Source organism: Diceros bicornis, chromosome 34, assembly GCF_020826845.1.
Source record: "Diceros bicornis minor isolate mBicDic1 chromosome 34, mDicBic1.mat.cur, whole genome shotgun sequence".
In the NCBI taxonomy this organism is placed as follows: domain Eukaryota; kingdom Metazoa; phylum Chordata; class Mammalia; order Perissodactyla; family Rhinocerotidae; genus Diceros; species Diceros bicornis.
In genome coordinates, this window is record NC_080773.1 from 38,294,478 (window position 1) to 38,316,410 (window position 21,933).

Sequence of the window (21,933 nt, forward strand, 5' to 3'; positions counted from 1 at the left end):
CCAGGCCCGAGGCCTGGATCAGGGCGCTGGGTGGGCGGCCAGGTGGCGCTCGAGCAGCGCGCGGTGCGAGAAAACCTTCCCGCAGGCGGGGCAGGGCGCGCGCTCGGGCCGGTGCGTGCGCATGTGCACGTTGAGCGAGCTCTTCTGCGTGAAGCGCTTGGCGCAGACGGCGCACTGGAAGGCGCGCACGCCCGTGTGCGTGACCATATGCTTGAGCAGGTAGTCGCGCAGCGAGAAAGAGCGCCAGCACACCGCGCACTGGTGGGGCTTCTCCCCTGCGGGCGACAGGGCGGCCGGGCGCGAAAGTCAGCTGGGAAGGAGCCTTGGGGCGCCTTTGCTGGGCAGGGGCTCCCCTCCACGCCCGGGCAAACCATAAACCGGAATCCTCCTGCCCAGCAGGGACACCCCCTCCACTCCTGGACTACCCCTCACTCCCGGACCTTCCTGTCTAACAGGCACCCCCACACATGCCTCAGTATGGGACGGCCCCTCTCCCAGACCCTCACCATCATACAGGGATACCACTGTCTGTCAGGGTCCACCACCTCCAACAAGTACCCTCCTAGTAGGGAACCCTGCTGGTCTAGGACATCGTTGCTTGTCGGGACTGACCACTCAGGTCTCCCCCAAACCACACCGCGCCTGTTACAGGACAAGACCTCCCCTTCCCCCATCCCTGCCATGCCCATAGAGCATTCTGAACTCTGATCGCTGGCCACCGTTCCGGGGACAGTCTGGCAAGGCCCAGCACCCTCACACTGGAAGAGAGTGTGCCCCCTTCCTGCTGGAATCCTGTGTTGCCCAGAACCCCTGCCTGCTGGCCGGTATAATGTCCCCGCGCTGACAGAGCAGGCTGCGCCCCTCATCCTGGATCAGAGAAGGGGAGGCAGGCTGTGTTGGCCCCTAGTCAACAGGTATTAACAAAAAGTCTCTGTCAGCAGCAGGGGACTGACTGCAAGGTAGTGCCCGGCAGGGGCTACCCCAGACCAACCAGGCCTGGCACCTGGCTAAGGCCACGCAAAGCTGGCAAATCTTGACTGGTGCTCCTTTGGGGCCCCTGCTCTCTCTCCTGGTTCCCAAGGAAGCCTGTTGGAGATTTTAAACTGTAAATCACACCTCTGTCACTCCCTAGCTCAGAACAGTGATGCCTTCCTCACCATTCACAATGAAATCCCAAGTTCCTGGCCCTGCAGAACTCCCCACTCCACTCCCATTGGCCTTCCAGCCAAATCTTTGCTTTTCCTAACCACATGCAGCTCCATACCCGGGGCCTCCACGTCAGCCCCCAGGGAGAACCCTGCACCCTCCCTGAGACACACCGGGGACCTGCCAGGCACCACCTCAGGCCCTCGCTCCACAACACTGCTCCCTCCACCCCCGCACACCACCCTCACCCACTCTCTACCTCTCCCCCAGCTGCTTCGGAGCAGGAGCCGCCTCCCTGACAGAGCCACAGCTGAGGTTCCAGGTTTGTGGGGACCTGCCCTCGGCCTTCAAGGAGCCTCCCTTTCCTTCCTCAGCAGCTATGGAGTCCCCGCACCGCAGCCCCATCCCCTTTCTCCGGCCGTGATCAGGTCACCTCTCTGCTGTCTCCCTAGGCCAGCGAACCCACCCTTCCTTGCACTGGGTCCGCCGGCATCCAGGAGACCCAGGAGGCCTCCTGCACTACTACTCCCCAACCTGGCCACATCCCCCTGCCAAGGCTCCATCCCTCCTGCGCATCCCAAGCTCCATCATGGTGACTCAAGGCTCCACCGCCAGATTTCCAAAGGTTCCTGCTTCCCAACCCAGCCTTCGGATTCCCCCTGCCCCAATAAAGCGAGGCAGGGGACCAGCAGGAGTGTTGGCTACATGTGGAGGGGCTTCCCCCCCCACACGCGTTTCACTCCGGGGCTCAATTTCCAGGTTCCCCTGGGGTCACGAAAGAGCAACAGAACCGCGTCAGCGCCCACTCCCCCCTCATGTTGGACTCTCCAAAAACCAAGGGGCCGAGACCCACCCCGGCTCACCCGAGTGGATGAACATGTGCTTGGTGTAGTTTTTCCGCGAGCTGAACGTCTTGCGGCAGTGACTGCACTCATAGGCGGGCGGCTCGGCGCCCGGGGCGCGCGCAGCGGTGGCCGAGGGGGCGGCGGGCGGGGCCGGGGCCTCCCCCAGAGGCGCGCTGGGAGTCGCGTCCGGTTGGAGCTGGGAGTAGAAAGCGGGCGGGGGCGCAGGGACTGGCCCCGAGGGCGCAGTTGGGGGTTGCGCAGGCGGCCCGGGAGCGCCCAGATGAAAGGGGAAAAGCGCGACAGGCGGCCCGGGGGTCTTCACGCCGGGCGGGCGGCGTCCCGACAGGACGCAGTCGGGCGGGGCCGGGGTCTCGGCCGCACAGCCTTCCGTGGCGGTGCTATCCTCGTCTTGCCAAACGGAAACATAGCTGTCCGGGAACACGTCCTCGGCCGCCGAAGCCCCCCGAAAGAAGTCCCTCCCGGAGCCGCCGTAGTCAGACAGGGCGGCGGGGGCAGGCGGCTGCTCGCGCGCGCTGTCACCGGCGGTGGTGAGGAAGCCGGCGGCGCAGTCGGGGAAGGAAGGGGGCGCCTGGCCCTCGCCCGGGCCGCCGCCTTCGCCGTCCTCGCCTTCGGTCTCGTCATCGGTCTCCTCGTCGTCGTCCTCACAGCCGTCGTCTGGGACCGCGGGCAGGGTGGGGTCAGCGTCTGACCCCTCGGCCTTGGCGGGCGCGGGGGGCGCGGACAGCTGCAGGCGTGCGGGTTGGCGCTGCTTGCGGCTATGCGCAGCACCGAGGTGGCCCGGGGGGCGCGCAGCCAGCAAGTGGCGCAAGCGGTGGCGCAGCTGCGCGGGCGCGAGCGGCGGGGGCACGGGCGTGGGCAGGGGCACGGGCGGGGGCGCGCCTGGGGCGGGGGCGCGGGCGCGGGCGATGATCTGCGTGCACTCGTCGATGACCGTCTGGATGCGCAGCACCGACGCGGCCGTGAGCACCTGCAGCGCTTCGCCCTGCGCCACCACCAGCGAGCCGCTGTAGAGGAACTCGACGAGCTGGCGCACCGTCTGCGCGGGCACTACCGGCGGCACGCGGATCTCGGAGTGGCCCAGCAGCAGCTTGTCCTGGAAGAAGGGCGAGCCGGCGGCCAACACGCAGCGGTGTGCACGCAGCGAAGCCTCGCGGATGCGCACAGTCACGTCGCAGAAGTGGCCACCCAGCCGCTGCCCGTTGAGGGTCTCCAGAAGCGAGCGAGAGAAGTTTTGCAAGTGGATGTGGTGCACCGCCTCTGCTGCCGCCATCTGCACTGGACGAGGGGATGTGGGTGGGGGGAGGTCAGCCCAGGACCCCCCTCTGCCTCAGCGTCGATGTCCCTTCAGCCCTTATGGTAGGACAGGGCCCAAGGGCCCACCACACCCCCAGGCTTTGAGAACCCTAGCCCTCCCCAACCGCCCCTCGAAGTCCCAACACACAGGACACAGCAGGACTCCCCCCACTCCAGAACTTCTGTAGCTCCCTCCACCTCCGCAGCCCCCCAGCACACCCCTGGGAGACCGTCGGAGATACTACAGGTCTATCCCCCTCCCAGTCTTGCTTACTGACTGGGGCAGGGTCCAGGGCCCGGCTTCCCCTGTCGTGGCCTACACACCCACCCTTCCCATAACTCCAACATCCATAAGCCTTCCCCATGTTCCCCTCCCAAGGTTGGCAGGGACCCCTATCCAGAACTGGCTGCCAGCCTCACCCACTCCCCACCCGGCTGGCTGCGACTCCCCCCACTCAAGGCTTCTTTTTGGTCCCCCCTTGCCACATCCCCAAACCTTAGAGCATCCAAGGCCCTGTGCAGACCCAGGTCTACTGCCTCTGAATCGGGTTATGTTAACTAGTGCATACGGAGGTCTTTGCAGGGGTGGGGTGGCACGACCTGCCTCCTGTGCTAAGCGATTCAGGGTGTGCATAGTCACAAAGGGTTGAGAGTACGCTGGGCATTAGCCTGGCAGGCACCCCACAGGAGGAAAATACGTGGTTTCTGGCAGATCCCGGCACAGCGGGAAAGGCGGTGCTTCTTGGATTCTCGACGGGGCCTGTGGGACGCAGGTTGTGGGCGTGACATAGAGAAGAGGCTTGTGTGGACTGTGCAGGGTGTGTGATTGGGTGGGTGCGGGTGGAGCAGCAGCGGCCTGCAGATCAGCACAGCTGAGCAATCCTGACGCTTCACATCAAACTGTGGCCTTGTAATCCCAGCACTGCCCACCCTCAGGCACCGGAAAGAGGAGGGGCTACCACCCCCAAAGGACTCTGGGAATCTGAGAAGCTCTGCTACTTCACCGTCAGGCAGGTACCAAGCTCGCTTGACCTCAGTTTCCCCTCTATCAAACAGGGATGGGAGACCTGGCTCATCCCGCACCCAGGCCACACACACCTGTACTCTAGGGGAGGAGAGTTGGGACACAAGATGCACCCTGAGGCCCATCCACTGTCCACCAGCCTGGCTCAGGCAGGGTCACACAGCCCCAGTGAGGCCTCTCTCAACCCTCACGGTCAAACTGGGGTCTCAGACTCATCCCCTCTGACTCTTGATGCCCAAACCGCCTTTCCTTTGCTGGAGCCAGACCCCTTCCTTTCTTGCACGCTGCACATCTCTCGCCGCGGCGCCGCTAGCCTCCAGCGATGCAGCCCCCACTCCCGGGCAACCCCCACGCCACGGCCAGTGGGAGCCTGTTCAGACCCAACAGCTCGGGACCGTCTGCTCACAGCTCTCCCGGGTGAGGAATTAATCCTTGGCAACTCCTCAAACGAGCCAAGTCTGCACGTGCCGTGACCTCTGCCACAAGCACCCCTCCCCGTCTCTATTCACCAGCATCGAAAGGACCGCAACTCCGCGCCCGGGCGACGGGGGCGAAACCTGCGCATCGACCGGCGGGCTCGAGCCCTTCCTTTTCCGACCCAACCCAGCCCTGCCCGCCGGCGGGCTCCGACCCTCGTCCAGACCAGCAGGGCCTTCCTGGCGGCTTAGAACAACGGCCGGCCGTCCGGGTACGGCGCCGCGTCGCCGCGCCACGCCCGCGCTCGGGGCACCCGCCCCCGTGGCCGCGCCCTGAGCCCAGAGCCCGATCCCGACCCGCTCCGCTGACCCGCCCCAGCCCGGCCCGCCTGTCTCCCACCTCCGCGCCGGCTCCACCCTGCAGCGCCCCCTCACGTCCGCCGCGTGAGCTCCAAGCCTGGTGCGGGCGCCCCTCCCCTGGCCCGCCCCGGCCTCCCCGCGGCCCTGCGGCAGGGGGATGCCCGCCCGACCCCACCTCCGGCTCCTCCTCAGGCACCAGGCCGGGCCGTGGCCGCCTCCAGCTCACCAACGCCGAGGCCGCACTTCCGGGCCGCGGCGCCCGCGGAACCAAAGTCCACAACCACTGCGGTGCTGGGAAGCGCTAGGTTGGAGCACACTTCCGGTGTTTCTATGGAGATCAGCCGCCGCTGCCAAGCCGCACTTCCGGCTCTCGTTAGAAGCGGAACCAAAGTCGCAGAGGCTGGGGCGGGCGAGCAGTCTCCGGGCCAGAGCGCGCTTCCGGCGCGGCCCTAGAGCCGGGGCGGAGCCGGGGCCTGTGTTGTCTCTCCGCGGGCTGCCCCGTGCGCGTACGTTGGGCTGGAGAGAGGTCAGTCGAGGGGGCGCAGGCGGTCTGCGGCCCGAGCCGCCGCCGCGACCCCAGGAGGCCGCCTTCTCCCCAGAGCACGGGTGGAAGCGGGAGTAAGGCTCGCCCCTGGTGCGTCGGACTCCAACCCCGCGTGGGACGCGGGCGAGATACCCCCCGGCGGCTGCGACTGGAGTGGGGGAGAGGATACTTCCCCGGCCCGAGGCTGGGCCCCAGGTAGAAGGTGGAGGCAGCCCACCTCCCCCAGGGCGAGTCGTGAACACGTAAATAAATGGATGCTAAACTGGACGCGTCTGCACGCCACACTCAGGGCCGGAGCTCAGACAGGCACGGGGGTGTGTGTGTGGGTGGTGAGCAGCCAGACTCCAAAGAGCAGGAGTCACTTTAGGGGACAGAATCTGTGGGAGGAGCTGTTGGGCAAGGGAACAGTTTTGGTCTGCAAGGGCCTTCAGATGGGGCTGGCTGTCCAGGACAATCATAGATGGTGAGGCTGGAGTGGTGGGCTGGCCTGGCCTTATGCACTACTCGTAGGGGCTGGAGGGAGGCACAAGGGCCTGGACCTCAAGGTCAGAGAATCCCCTGGGACCTCAGTGGACCCCTATGCCTTGTGCATCAGGTGTGGAGTCCTGCGTGGGGCGGGGGTGGCAGGGTGGGGGTGGGGGGGTCTGACTTCTCAGCCTCCAGTATAGGGACAAGGGCAGAGGGCCTACCTCCCAGTTGGGGCAGCTGTGTTGTAGATAAAGGTCAGGGAGGGAAGGGGATATGCCAGGTGGGGAACCACCATCCCCATCTCTTGCCCCATGCCCTGAGGAACCTCATTAAAACCCAAGTCCAAGGGCCTTATTGTCCTTGTTCGAAATCTAGGCCCCTCACAACCAGCCTGGTGGTATAATGGTTAAGTTCCCACGCTACTGCCCCGGGGGATCTCAGCTTCAGATCCCAGGTGCAGACCTACACGCTGCTCATCAGGGCATGCTGTGGCAGCATCCCACATACGAAATAGAGGAAGATTGGCACAGGTGTTAGCTCAGAGCCAATCTTCCTCACCAAAAAAAAAAAAAAAAAGAATTTAGGCCCCTGGCAATGGCCTGCCCAGCCCACTGGGTTGGCTCCATCCAACCTAAACAACTCCTCCTCCCCAATCCTATCACTGCTCATTTTTCTCTGGCCTCAGGCTCCTTGCTGGCCCACCTTGAGGCTGGCCTGTTCAGTTCCCTCTGTCTGTAGCACCCTCTCACACAGCTCAGGTGCCACCACCTCCCCCAGGGACACACCCTGACCTCAAGGCCCCCCCATCTTCTGTCACAGGGCCAGTGACAGTGGGGGTTCATCTGTGTCCTTCACCTCGACAGACAGCTGCTGCCGCTACAACCTAAACAGGAATGGAGGCACCAACAGCTGCTTCACCCTGCCTTGGGCCTGATTCCATAGGATTCTAGGCATTGTAAGTCATCTTGTGCAGGGGGGCAGAATTCTAAAAATGCCCCCCTCTGAAATTCCATGCGTTAATCCCTGGAACTTGTGAGTAGTTACAGTACATTGCAGATATAATTAAGGTTACTAATCAGCTGACCTTAAAATAAGGAGATGATCCTAAATTGTTTGGATAGGCCCAGTGTAATCATAAGGGTCCTTAAAGGCAGAAGAGGAAAGCAGAGACTTGAAGTAGGAGAAGGACTCCAGGGGCTTTGAAGGTGGAGGGGGCCATGTGGCAAGGAAGGCGGGGGTGGCTAGGATCTGAGAAGAGCCCTGGATGACAGCAAGCAAGAAAACAGGGACCTCAGTCCCACAACTGCATGGAACTGGATTCTGCCAACCTGAATGAGCTGGGAAGCAGATTCTTCCCTAGAGCTTCCAGATAAGAGCCCAGCCCTGCTCACGACTTGATTGCAGCTTTTGTGAGACCTGGAGCAGAGGACGCTGCCTGGATTTCTGACCTACAGAACAGTGAGCTAATAAATGGGTGTTGTTTTAAGCCTCTGAGTTTGTGGTAATTTAAGTAGCAATAGAAAATGAATACAGCTGCCAGAGACTCAGGACCTCCATACAGTGTCTGATAAATGTCACTGTGTTTCCGTGTGATGAATAACTTTCCATTGCTTCTCTCTTGCTAAATACTTCATTTCTGCCTTACAGCATTTATCAGACACTTTGGTGGTGTCGTTCCCTCATCCTACAAGCAGAAGGACCGAGGGGTGAGAGAGGAGACCAACTGTCCAGATGCAGGGCTGGAACAACATCAGGGTAGGTGGAAAGGCATGTGTGGGCTCTGAGGAGGGAGGGTGAGGCAGTTGAGAGAAGTGTGGCCTGACTGTTGTGGGGATGGCGCTGGTAGGGGGACATCTGCATGTTTAAAGGCCCCCGGGGAGGATAGTGGACCTAGTGGGGCAACAAAAGCAGGAAGTCCAGAAGGCAGCAATGGCTGCTCAGACCTTGGCAGGAAAGGCCAGAAGGGGACAGATTCAGGGTAGGAAGGAGAGGACATGAGTGGCTTCAGAGAAGGTCTCAGTGGATGAGGGTGAGATGGAGGACCTGGCCCAGAAGAGGTGTGGGAGGCAGGAGGGAAAAACCCAAATCCTGACTCTTCTCAGGCTTCAGGGGAGGGAGGAGCTGCAGCCTCCAGTGTCACAAGACTTGAGAAAACATCTATTTTGCTTTTCTCTCCAAAGACCTTGTCACAGTGATTGGGGGCATTTCAAGGAATAAATAGTGTAGCTAAGGACACAGATTTAATAAGCCAGGGAGAGGCCGATATTGCCTGCAAATACTGAAAATTTCAGGCAGGTCCAAGAGTCTTGGAGGTAGTGGGGGATAAAGGGCAGGCGACACTGGTTGAGCATCAAGGGAAGAATTTGTGAGGTCACAACCGTCACAGACACATGAAAGGAGCAGAAGAAACTGAGCTTCTGGGCCCGGCCCTGTGGCGCAAGTGGCTAAGTGCTCGCGCTCCGCTGCGGCAGCCCGGGGTTCGCTGGTTCCGATCCTGGGCGCGCACCAACACACTGCTTGTCAAGCCATGCTGTGGCGGTGTCCCATATAAAGTAGAGGAAGATGGGCATGGATGTTAGCCCAGAGCCAGTCTTCCTCAGCAAAAAAAAAGGAGGATTGGCAGATGTTAGCTCAGGGCTGATCTTCCTCACACACAAAAAAGAAACTGAGCTCCTGAAAGAATGGGTCTCCTCAGCTGGCCCAGGCGGAGGCCCCCCTCCCCCCCCCACCTCATCAGAAGTCAGAAGGCTCAGCTCCTGCTCCCAGCTCAGTCAGGGTCCCCAACCGCCCTCCACCCTCCATTACTGCTCTGCCGGCTTCTCATGCAGAGTCCTCTGTGGCAGCCACTGTCTATGGGTAAAGCCCAGTGCTCAGGTCCCGGTGTCTACAAGCCCAGCCCCATCCTAGTATGTCTGGGCTGTGCCTGGTGTGGGATGCAGGTCCCAAGACGGAGGCACACACCTCAGTCTACCAGGAGCCCCAGGGGTCAGACACTAAGCATGTCCCTGGAAAAATGCTTCCCCGACTAGGTAGATAGGGTGGAGACTGAGGGAGGTCCCCAGCAAGGCAGGTACCTGCAGTGGAGGGTTTAGCCCTCCTGACAGGCATGAGAGGAAATGGGGAGCCCTTTGGGGTAGGGGAGGGGCAGTGGCGAGATCCCATTTCTACACCAGAAAGGCCTCAGAGGCTGCAGCTTGGGGAGGGGGCTGGAGGGGAGCCGAGACCCAGGCTCTGGCGGAGCCTACAAAGTGGGTAGGAGCAATGGGTGGGACCAAGCAAGGTGCCTTCAGGATTTACTGAAAAAGAAACATCTGGACTGGGATCAAGGACTGCCAACAAGGGGGTGGTGGTGGGGTAAGGAATATTTGCAACAGAGAGAGAAAAGGTTTAATTTGCTTTCATATGTAAAAGACAACATCCTACTAGCCTCAGGGACAGGTCTAAGAAAACCACTCCGGAAGGAGGAGACCTAAACTGAAATAATGAACGTAATAACACAGCCATCACTGTCACTTCTCCTGGGCCCTGAACTCGGGCCATACTGTGCTCTTGGAATACTGTTGAAAGGTTAAAAAACCCAAGAAACACGGAGAACAATATTGCACAGACTGGAGCACTCAGGTCCCCAAATTAGCAAATGTTCTTGTTTTGTCCTTTTTTTTTGGTCCTGTTTTTCTTACACTGAAAACAAAATTCAAGTAAAAAACTTTTAAGTAAAGCTTGTAGGCAAAGGGAAAAGCCCTCGAGGTGGCACACCTGGGCAGTTCTGTCCCTTAAGGCTTCTTCCATCCCTGGTTTAACGCATGCACTGAAGCCAGATTAAAATGCTTCTGTTTTAATTTATATTCCTCAATCGCTTCCTCTCACGGACGCTGCTCCTCCACGCCTTTCCCGCCGCCCTGGGCGTAGGAGTTGGTGTGGGCTTGACAGCTTCAGCAAGTTTACAAGGTTGTAAGGTTGCCTCACCAGCCAGGCACCAACTCTCTCATATAATTCTCCCATTTCAAGTGTACATACAATCCAATCATTTTTAGTAAATTTACCGTGTTGTGTAACCCTTAGCACCGTCCTGTTACAGAACGTTTCTACCATGCCCAATGAGATCCCTCCGCCCATTCACTGTGAGTTCCGGTTCGCACCCCTATCCCAGGCAACCGCGAATCTAATGTCGCTGTAGATTTGCCTGTGCTGGACATTTCACATAAATGGAATCACACAATATGAGGTCTCCCTCACTTTGCCTCAGGCTCCAGTGCCACCTAGCTCTTGTGAAGTTTGTCTGGTTAGATGGTTCGTTGTTTTCCATTCAGGAGCTTGTGCCCTTGGCTTCTGGTCTGAAAAGCACTTCCCTGCTGAGGTGGGCAACTGAGGCAGAAACGCCCCAGCCTTGCTCTTCCAGCTGTCCACCTGGTGGGCCCACCCTGACCTAGTCCCCTCCCTCATGACAAGGGCTATTCTCCATCTTGCCCTCTTTGTGTTTAAGACACTGATGAACTCTTCTTTCTTAACCTCAGGATGCATCTTTTAAAAACAGGGATGATTTCCTAGTTGCTTGTCTTCGGAAGCTTCCTTGCTCCTTAGTGTGTTTGGTCCATAGCTCCAGGTCACTAGCCGTCCACAAACGGGCCCTGACAGCTGGTTTGTCTCTGCCCAGGGCCCATTCAGGACTGCTCAGGTCCTTTGCTCTCTGTCGATCAAGAAGCCCCGCTCTCCGGTGGGCACCGCGGCTTAGCGGTTAAGTGCCCGCGCTCTGCTGCTGGCGGCCCGGGTTGGGATCCCAGGGGCGCCCCCACGCACCGCTTCTCCGGCCATGCTGAGGCCGTGTCCCATGCACAGCAACTAGAAGGATATGCAACTATGACATACAACTATCTACTCGGGCTTTGGGGGAAAAGTAAATAAATAGATAAAATTATAAAAAAAAAAAGCACCGCTTTTTAAATTAAGATGAAATTCACATAACACAAAACCATTTTAAAGTGAACAATTCAGTGAATTTTACTATAATCACAATGTTGTGTAACCACCACCTCCATTTAGTTCCAAAACATTTTCCTCACTCCAAAATAAACCTGTATCCACTGGCAGTAACTCCTTATTTCCGCCCACCCCCCCAGCAGCCACTAATCTATTTTCTGTCTGTATGAATTTGCATATTCTGGATATTTCACATAAATAGAATCATATAATATTTGGTCTTTTATGTTTGATGTCTTTCACTCAGCATAATGTTTTCAAGGTTCATGCAAGTTGTAACACATATCAGTGATTCTTTCCTTTTTATGGCTGAATAAAACTCCATTGTATGGAAATACCACATTTATTTATCCATTCATCAATCGATGGACATTTGGGTTGTTCCAACTTTTGGCTATTGTAACTAGTGCTGCTATGAACATTTCTGTACAAGGGTTTGTTTAAACATTCTGTTTTCATCCATGCAGAAATAGAAGTATAATGACGTACACCTGAAATGTATACAATGTTATAAACCAATGTTACTGCAATAAACAAAAAATTAAAAAATAAATAGATAAAACAAACAAACAAAATTCTGTTTTCAATTCCTTAGGGTATATACCTAGTAGTTAATTACTGGATCATATGGTAAATCTATGTCTAACCATTTGAGGAACTGCCAAGCTTTTTTCCAAGGTGGCTGCACCATTTTACATTCCCACCAGCAATGTGGGAGGGTTCTAATTTCTCCACATCCCTGCTAACACTTGTTATTATCCTTTTTTTTGGTGAGGAAGATTGGCCCTACGCTAACATCCGTTGCCAATCCTCCTCTTTTTGCTTGAAGAAGATTGGCCCTGAGCTAACATCTGTGCCAATCTTCCCCTATTTTGTATGTGAGTTGCCACCATAGCATGGATTGATGAGTGGTCTGGGTCCACGACCCGGGGTCCTAACCCATGAACCCAGGCTGCCCAAGCCGAGCACCCAGAACTTAACCACTACGCCACCTGGTTGGCCCCTGTTCTTATTTTTTTTAATAGCCATCCTAAGTGGGGTGTGAATAGGTATTTCATAGTGGTTTGCTTTGCTTTTTTTTTTTTTTGGTGAGGAAGATCAGCCCTGAGCTAACATCCATGCTAATCCTCCTCTTTTTGCTGAAGCATACCGGCTCTGAGCTAACATCTATTGCTAATCCTCCTCGTTCTTTTTCCCCCAAAGCCCCAGTAGATAGTTGTATGTCATAGTTGCACATCCTTCTAGTTGCTGTATGTGGGACACAGCCTCAGCATGGCTGGAGAAGCGGTGCACTGGTGCGTGCCCAGGATCCGAACCTGGGCCGCTAGTAGCGGAGCAGGAGCAGTTAACCGCTAAGCCACGGGACAGGCCCCTGATTTCCATTTTCTTAACGACTTCACATCCTTATTGTCCAGGCCATTTTTGTATCTTCTTTGGACCTCCCCTCCTTTTTTTTACAGTTGTATTGAATATAACATATGCCATAAAATATACCCATTGTAGGTACACTTCAAAGATTTTTAGTAAATTAATATTCATCATTGTGCAGCCATCACCACAACCCAAGTTTAGAATATTTCCCTTCTCCTTAAAACTTCCTTTGTGCAGTCTGCACCCATTTCTACTCCAGCCCCATCGGTCACTGATCTGGTGTCTGGCTAGATTTATAGCCCTCTATGAAGACTGGTAGAGGATAATGGACCCTGGTTTCTGGTAGGACATCCTCCCCTTCTGGATGGGCATGCTTGGCTGCTTTTCTCCCTCTCTCCAACATCCCCAGTAGTTCCTGTGGATGGGAAGTTAGATCTAAAGACTTGTTCGGTTTCAAGCCAAACGTTGTTGGCTAGAACCCCTCACAGGGGGTGTTAAGTGGGTCCTATCATATCCCTTGGGGGATCTCAGTGGTGCTAATCCTAACATTGGGGCAGTGACAACCTGACTGCCCACTGCCCAGTCATGTGTACCCCCCAGACAGCCACATTGACACCACTCCCTCCATTCGCCTCATAGTGTATGCAATAAATAATCCTGGCCTGCTTAGGAATCTCATTACTGGCTGGGAAATGTTTTCCTAATTCTAACATTTAATGATCTAAGCAAGAACTGGTGCCATGTGTTCCTCTGAAATACAGTTCCCCGTGGGAAGGCAGGATCAGTGCTGATTCCTTAGTGAGGGGCTGTCTTAAAAGCAGCATCATATGGTGACAGATGGGCTTATTTTTCTGGCTTTCTCTTTTTTGAGAACCCTTAAGGGCTCATGCATAGGGTGGGTTCACTGCGTGTCAGTCAATGACAGTGAAGGGGAGGAAGACTATCCTCTACCCACTCTGGGTCCTTTCTGGCTGGGCCACAAATTAAATTAACATGAGACCAAATAGCAGGAGAAAATCAAACAAAGCTTTATAACATGTATCCATGGGAGAGACCCAGGGAAACTGAGTAACTGCAGAATGGTGGAGGTTCTCATCTTAAATACTATCTTCAGCTAAAGACAAAGGAGGATGTTGGAGGTGGAAGGAGTCAGTTGTTTGAGATTACCAGAAAAGCACAGTAAACAAGAGTAAGGTTATTATGCAGATTTAAGGCCTCACCTTCCACACTGATAAGTTTCTAGAGATGAGGTCATCCCCCCCTTCTTCCTAGTACAGAGACGGAGATACCTTTACAAATGGAGATTTCCCTTACAAATGTAAATGTTTGGTAAACAGAACTTTGATAAAAATGGGCTTAGCAAGGACCCTCCCAGTCTATCCATACCCAGAGTTATCTATGGTGATGGCCTGTCCTGCGGACAGGCCTTCTATCTTAAATACCTTTAGGCAGTTAGTGGTGGGGGAGGTCAAAGTTTCTTTCAGAGTCTTCTGAGCCTTTATTGTCTTCAGTTTGAAATAATCAGCATACCAGAGTGACATATCCTGGGGCAGCTTGCCCTGAACCCCATCAACAGTCATCATTTTTTCTGATGCTTGAGTTGTATCATCAGATATGGCTTCTGTGTCCTTTTAACATGTTTCTGTCATTCTCTGGGCACTTCTTACTTAGTGGCATAACACAGTGTTCCAGGCTCACCTGGGACTTTCCCTGTATAGTCCTGGAAGCAGTAATTGGTTCAGTAATTAGCCTTTGTTCCTCTGCAGGGAAAGGGATGGAACTCCAGGCTCCAGATGTCTCCTGTCCTTTCCCTTCCTGCCCTCCCTGGGGGCCACAGATTTCCTGGGGAAGGCAGCAGATGGAAGGGGCACCCACTGATCCCAGGACTGGGGTGGACTCACACAGGCTGTGGGACTCTGGACAACTCCTTCTACTCTCTGGGGATTGGTTTTCCCATCTGTTAAAGGCGGACTGCAGTAGGCTGAAAAATGGCCCCCAAAGATATATACATCCTAATCTTTGGAACCTGGAAGTGTCATCGACTAGTGCCCCAAGGAACTCAAGGCTGGGTTTGGAAGCATTTAATTGTTTTTCCAAGTTGTTTTTTTTGTGTTGAGGAGACACAATCAGCCGCCACCCTAAGGCTGGCCAAGCCTCCCTACAAGAGCTCCGCCCATGACCTTGCCTTATTTATTTATTTATTTTTTTGTGAGGAAGATCAGCCCTGTGCTAACATCCACACCAATCCTCCTCTTTTTTTGCTGAGGAAGACTGGCCCTGGGCTAACATCTGTGCCCATCTTCCTCCACTGTATATGGGATGCCGCCACAGCATGGCCTGACAAGAGGTGCACCTGGATCCGAACCCAGGCTGCCAGCAGCAGGAGCTCGCAGACTTAACCACTATGCCATGGGGCCAGCCCCAACCTTGCCTTATTTTTAATGCAAAGATCTCTTCAGGAAGAGATTAAGCCTCATTACCATAATCTGCAGTGTACCCACCTCTCCCTTTTGAATATTCATTCCCCAACCAAAATAAAAGTTCCTGCTTCCCTTTGTTCAGGGATGCCATGACTTTGGAAATGATTCCTCATGGCCTCCTATTTGCTGCAAATACACTTTACTTTGTGAGATAACTTCCACTGGTGTAGAGTCTTATTTAACTCACCAGGAGGTGAGCCCACTTGGTTTGGTATCGGAAGTACTAACTTACTAGGAAAATGGATCTTGGCAATTGTGATTAAAGCTCTTGAAATGGAGAAATTATGCTGAGTTATTCGGGTGGGCTCTAAATGTAAATTCACATGCTTTCTTACAAAAGCAAGACAGAGGGAAATTTGTCAAAACTGTCTTAGTCTGCTCTGGCTGCCATAACAAAATATCATAGGGTGCACGGCTTAAACAACCAAAATTTACTTCTCACAGTTCTGGAGGCTGGGAAGTCCAAGATTAAGGTGCCGGCAAGGTAGATTTTATCCTGAGACCTCGTCTTTTGGCTTGTAGGAGGCTGCCGTATTGCTGTGTGCTCACATGACCTCTTCTTTGTGACCATAGCAAGCTCTCTGGTCTCTTTTCTTACTGGGACACTGATCCCATCATGAGGGCTCCACCCTCATGACCTCACCTAACCCTATTACCTCCCCAAAGCCCCATCTCCAAATACTATGACATTGGCAGACCTTCAACATATGTATTTTGGGGGGGATACCATTCAGCCATAGCAATGACACACAGAGGGAAAAGCAATATGAATTTGGAACAAAGAGAGATTTGAAGATGTTGGCCTTCAAGATTGATGTGATGCAGCCACAAGCCCAGGAACCCCTCGAACCACCAGAAGCTAGAAGAGGCAAGGTAGGATTCTCTCCTAGAGCCTTCGGAGGGAGCATGGCCCTGCCAACACTTCAATTTCAGAATTCTGGCCCCCAGAACTGTGAGTTAAATTTTTGTTTTAAGCCACCTAGTTTGTTGTAATGTGTTACAGTAGCCATAGGAAACTAATGGAGGAGCCAAAGTGATTTTAAAGGGTGATTTAGAGGATCTAGTGCCTTTTCCGCCCGGCCTGCTTGGATGCTTATCTTCTGCTTTCCGCCCTCCCCCACATCCATTTCCCACCTGAAACCCTTGAAATGGGAATCAGATCATGCCATCTTCTGCTAAAACCTTCTGCTAGCTCCTCATTACAATTAAAGAAAAAGCAAGCCAAAAGCCATGTATGGTACAGCAGCTGTGTTCATAACAGCACAAGCAGGAGGAAGACTCAAGTGTGGTCAAGAGGAGACTGTGCAGGGGCCGGCCCCACGGCTTAGCGGTTAAGTGCGTGCGCTCCACTACTGGCAGCCCAGGTTTGGATCCCAGGCGCACACCAATGCACCGCTTGTCCAGCCATGCTGAGGCGGTGTCCCACACACAGCAACTAGCAGGATGTGCAACTATGACATACAACTATCTACTGGGGCTTTGGGGAGGAAAAGGGAAAAAAAGGAGGAGGATTGGCAATAGATGTTAGCTCAGGGCCGGTCTTCCGCAGCAAAAAGAGGAGGATTAGCATGGATGTTAGCTCAGGGCTGATCTTCCTCGCAAAAAAAAAAAAAGAAAAAAAGAAGAGACTGTATAAACAAGTGTAGGGCATTTGTGTGATGGGGCCCTACACAAGGACATGGAAGGAACCAAGGCCACACACAGCCACACGGATGTGCACTCGGGGAAAGAAGCCAGACACTGACCCGCTAAACCCTGCATGGTTCCATGTGTACACCAGCAAAGCTTGTCTGTGGTGGGAGAAGTCAGGATGGCGGGGGCTAGGAGGGGCATAAACAGGTTCTGGGAGCCGGGGATGTTCTGCTTTTTGATATCAGAGCTGGTTACCCAGGGTGCTCACTGTATGTATGATGTGTGTGCTTTTCTGTACATATTATAAGCCTTATATTATATAATTACATATTATATCAAAAGGTTAAAAAGTTCAAAGAAGCAGAAAGTAGATTAGTGGTTGCTCAGTGCTGGTGGGAAAGGGAATGGAGAGTGAGTGCTGGTTTCCTTTTGGGGGTGATGAAAATGTTCTGGAACTAGACAGAGGTGGTGGTTGTACAACATTGTGAATGTATGAAATCCCACTGAATGTACACTTTAAAATAGCTGAAATGATGAATGTGATGTTACATGAACTTTTTTTGTGTGTGTGTGAGGAGATCAGCCCTGTGCTAACATCTGCCAATCCTCCTCTTTTTTTGCTGAGGAAGACTGGCCCTGGGCTAACATCCCTGCCCATCTTCCTCCACTTTATATGAGACGCTGCCACAGCATGGCTTACCAAGCAGTGCGTTGGTGCGCCCCCGGGATCCGAACCAGTGAACCCCGGCCCGCCGCAGCAGAGTGTGCACACTTAACTGCTTGCACCACCCGGCTGGCCCCAGATGTTACATGAATTTTAAATTTTTAAAAAATTTAAAAAGTAATAGAACCCAAACCTCATCTTGTAGCCTACAAAACTGGAAGGGTCAAGACAGTCATCATCTTCATGAATTTGTGTGTCCTCTTACACATTTACTGAGTCCCTACTCTGGAGCGGGCCCTGGGATAGACATGGCAGATGCAGTAGTGAGCACGAGCAGTTTGGAACTCATGTCCTCATGATTCACTCTAGTTGAAATGTCAAAGAAGAGAAGGAGCCAGAAAGAGAGGTGGGGAATAACATTCTGGGGAGAGGGAACAGCAAGTGCAAAGGCCCAGAGGTGGGAACAACAGGCTGGCCTGTGTAGTTGGAGCTGAGTGGTAGATCAGAGGTCAGCAGGGACAGACCCTGCTGATCTGATCATCAAAATCTGATTTTTATGTGTGTGGTAAAATACACATAACATAAAATTTTCATTTTGGGGCCAGCCCCGTGTTGTAGCGGTTAAGTTCAGCGTGCTCCCCTTCAGCGGCCCAGGTTGGTGGGTTTGGATCCCAGGTGCAGACCTACACCACTCGTCAGCCATGCTGTGGCTGTGACCCACATACAAAATAGAGAAAGATTGGCACAGATGTTAGCTCAGGGTGAATCTTCCTCAGGAAAAAAAAAAACCTTAAAAAAGAATTTTCATTTTAACTATTTTATTTATTTATTTATTTTTTTGTGAGGAAGACCGGCCCTGAGCTAACATCCATGCCAATCCTCCTCTTTTTGTCGACGAAGACTGGCTCTGAGCTAACATCTATTTCCAATCCTCCTCCTTTTTTTTTCCCCCCAAAGAACCAGTAGATAGTTGTATGTCATAGTTGCATATCCTTCTAGTTGCTGTATGTGGGATGCAGCCTCAGCATGGCCGGAGAAGCGGTGTGTTGGTGCGCGCTTGGGATCCGAACCCGGGCTGCCAGCAGCGGAGTGCGCGCACTTAACTGCTAAGCCACGGGGCTGGCCCTTAACTATTTTAAAGTACACAATTCAGTGACATTAAGTACATTCATGTGTTGTGCAACCATCACCACTGTCTAGCTCCTGAATGAAATCTGTGAACACAGAGCAAGAGATTGGAGTGATGTAGCCACAAGACCTCCCCAGGAAGTGGCTCTGGGGGTGACACCTGAAGCTGGATGGAGAGCCAGGTGCAGGTGTGGAGTTTGGGGAAGGAAGAGAGTGAGGGTGCCTGTTTGCAGGCAGGTGCCCCAAAGGGGCAGTAGGCAGGCCTTGGCTGGCCTGGGTGCAGTCTGAGTGACTCCTATGCATTGTTTCACCCCTGGAGCCCTGTCTGCAAAGCCAGAATAGAGACAGTTTCCAGTGGTCCAGGACTGGGAAGGGTAAGATGCTGTAAAGGGTGGGCAAGGAGCACAGAGGATGAGAGTATAAGGTGACACTGACACTGACTACACTCAGTCGGGTCTAGCTGGGGGACAGAGCCAAGATGTACCTGTGTCCTGCCATACACCTCTGGACCTCTGAATAGGCTGGCTCCTAAGAGAGGACCTCTGAGCAAGGGTTCTGCCCTGGCCTTGCCCTCCTGTATGCCCACTCTGGTTCAGCCAGTCCTAGGATGCCCCTTGTGCTTCCCTGAGTCTGCCTGAGCCTGGTTTCCAGTTGATTCTCCTCCCCCATTGCTGTCCTGGCACTTCCAGAAGCCTTGGTTTCCCCATTTGGACAATGGGGCTGGCAGTGGCCAAGCACCTGGTGGTAAGGGGACTCTCCAAGGCCTGCTGCTGGCACCTGGTGACATCCTGCTTGTGTGGCTGCCAAGGACTAGGAAGGAATGTCCTGGGCCCAGAAGGAGAAAGGGGGGACTGTTTAGAGAGAAGAGCATGGGCCTTGGTGGACCATTGAAACCACAGGGCCAGTTGCCAGAGTCTAGTGAAGGGCCTGTAACCAGGGGCAACCAGAGGACCAAACCTATCCCCAGATAGCTGTCTGGCAACTTCTAGGCACCTCCCACTACTCCTCACTTCACTGCTCCCTTTGTGCCTGGTCTGCCTCAGGGCCTTTGTACTTATTGTTTCTGCTTGAACTGTCCTTCCTGCAGGTGTTTGGGAGTAGCCCCAAGGGGAGTCCTCTCCCACACTCTTTACCACCACTTAGTTATTTTGACTGTCTGGTCCCTGACAACCCTGCGTCTGCCTCAGGAGCCAGAGTAAATATGGGTCAGTCCTCCCCACACCTCCTCAGAGATTTTGCGGCCCCGTGCAGGGTGGGGTCGTGGAAAGTGCTCAGCAAATATTACTAACGGACGCCACACCTCACGCTGTGCACTGCCAGCCACCAATTTCCTTCCCAATTATCAGAGGAAGTAAGCAACGGTCCGTGGACAGGGTCTTCGGGAACGATTAAGAGGCAGCGGGCCAGTCAGTGAGGGGGCGTGGCCCGGCGGACCTGCTCCGGTGGCCGCGGAGGCCGGGACTATGCAGCTGAGGGGGCGGAGCGGCGCCCGGATTTGGGGGCCGCGCCAGGGCTGGAACAAAGGCGGGCGCGGAGACAAAGCCCTGCGGACCCCCGGCGGCAACAAAGGCCACACCCAGCCCAGTAGGGCCGGACGCGTCTCCGCCGCCGCCACGTGTGGGCTCCTGGGGAGCTGGGTTGGGGGAGGCTGCGCCCCGCTCTCCCCGCAGCCTGGGCGTGTGCGAGGTCTGGAAAAGTAGAGTCGAGTCCCGGGGCTGGACCCGCCGGCCCTCCAGGCTCTCTGCATCCTCTCAGACCTGTGCCCTCCAGCCTCATCCTGGCCTGGAGACCTCAGGACCGAGGAGCCCTGCACAGGGGGCCAAGGCCCAGCCCAGGGACCAGCTCCGAGGCACCGATCCCTCGAGTTTTCTCCGTGCCTAGTGACCCCAGACAGGATCCCCTCCCAGAGACCCTGCTCCCACCGACTCTGCTCCCACCTTAAATAGGATTCTCCTCACAGACTGCTCCTACCTCAGACAGGATTCCCCCCACATAGACTCGGCTTCCCCTCAGACAAGATCCCCTCCCACAGACTCTGCTCCCACCTCAGAGAGGATTCTCCGTACACAGACTCTGCTTCCTCTCGGACAGGATCCCCTCCCACAGACTCTGCTCCCACCTCAGACAGGATCCCCTCCCACAGACCCTGCTCCCACCAACTCTGCTCCCACCTCAGACAAGATCCCCTCCCACAGACCCTGCTCCCACCAACTCTGCTCCCACCTCAGAGAGGATCCCCTCCCACAGACTCTGCTCCCACCTCAGAGAGGATCCCCTCCCACAGACTCTCCTCCCACCTCAGACAGGATCCCCTCCCACAGACTCTGCTCCCACCTTAGATAGGATTCTCCTCACACAGACTGCTCCTACCTCAGACAGGATTCTCCCCACAGAGACTCTGCTTCCCCTCAGACAGGATCCCCTCCCACAGACTCTGCTTCCCCTCAGATAGGATCCCCTCCCACAGACCCTGCTCCCACCAACTCTGCTCCCACCTCAGACAGGATTCTCCCCACACAGACTCTGCTTCCCCTCAGACAGGATCACCTCCCACAGACTCTGCTGCCACCTCAGACAGGATTCTCCGCACAAAGACTCTGCTCCCACCTTAGATAGGATTCTCCTCACACAGACTGCTCCTACCTCAGACAGGATTCTCTCCACACAGACTCTGCTTCACCTCAGACAGGATCCCCTCCCACGGACCCTGCTCCCACCAACTCTGCTCCCACCTCAGACAGTATTCTCCCCACACAGACTCTGCTTCCCCTCAGACAGGATTCCCACAAAAACGCCATGTTTCTTTCAAATAGGATGTCTCCCACCCCCACAGGCCTGCTCTTCCCCATCTGACAGAATTCTCCGCACTCTGCTTCCTCCCTCAGACAAGACTCACCTGCCCCCATCCTACTCCCCACTGAGGGAGGATTCCCCTCTCTACAGATCCTGCTTCCTCCGACAGGATTCACTCCCCCAGACCCTGCTTTCCTCCTTAGAATTCCCCCACTGTTAGGTTCAGTTTGCCCACCTGGAAAAGCATCAGTCAGCGCAGCGGCTGGCTGAAAGATGGGAAGGGAGCGCTTGGGGGGCCAGGTGACTCGCTGCTCTGTAGTCTCTTGGGATCTGTTTGATTTAGGCAAGTTTCAGTGTTTCTCGTGTTAAACAATAAAAACGTTAAAAGTCAGCCTCCCGGCTCAGAAGAGCACTTCCTCCTCCGACGGGGACCCTCCGCCCATCTTCCTGTGTCCCGCCCCCTCTCCCGAACGCTTGTTGACGCAGCAACCAGAGACTTCTCTGGGCCGGCCAAAGGGGCCGGGATTGAGGTGGAGGCCCAGACTGCTAATACGCATGCGCACTATAGCGGCCTGGAGAAGGGGCTGGCTCGGGAGCACACCCTAGTAACTATGCGCGCGCCCCGCCCGCGGACTAGGTTGCGGCAGTGACGTCACAGATGCCCTGCCTCTGCCGCTTGAGCGGCGCGGTGGTGGTGTAGGCGGAGGTAGGAGGACCCGGCTCAGGCGCATGCGTACTCGCGGCTTCGCCAGCGGCTGCCGACCTGAGCCC

At 55.0% G+C, this 21,933-nt stretch overlaps 1 protein-coding gene across 3 annotated transcripts; it reads right to left on the reverse strand.

Annotated features, from left to right (window-relative positions):
• Positions 1-14: 14 nt before the first annotated feature.
• ZBTB45 (zinc finger and BTB domain containing 45) lies at positions 15-21,625 on the reverse strand. Of its 3 annotated transcripts, none has more exons than XM_058530655.1 (3): positions 21,398-21,625; positions 2,010-3,282; positions 15-275 (listed from the first exon to the last, which is right to left on the reverse strand). In XM_058530655.1, the coding sequence occupies exons 1-3, from the start codon at positions 21,407-21,409 to the stop codon at positions 19-21; spliced, it is 1,542 nt and encodes a 513-aa protein (XP_058386638.1). In that variant the 5' UTR covers positions 21,410-21,625; the 3' UTR covers positions 15-18. The 3 variants fall into 3 exon arrangements, with proteins under 3 accessions (XP_058386638.1, XP_058386639.1, XP_058386640.1); XM_058530656.1 differs by lacking the exon at positions 21,398-21,625 and adding an exon at positions 5,281-5,355; XM_058530657.1 differs by lacking the exon at positions 21,398-21,625 and adding an exon at positions 5,281-5,340 and having other exon boundaries at positions 2,010-3,287.
• Between the last annotated feature and the right edge of the window lie 308 nt (positions 21,626-21,933).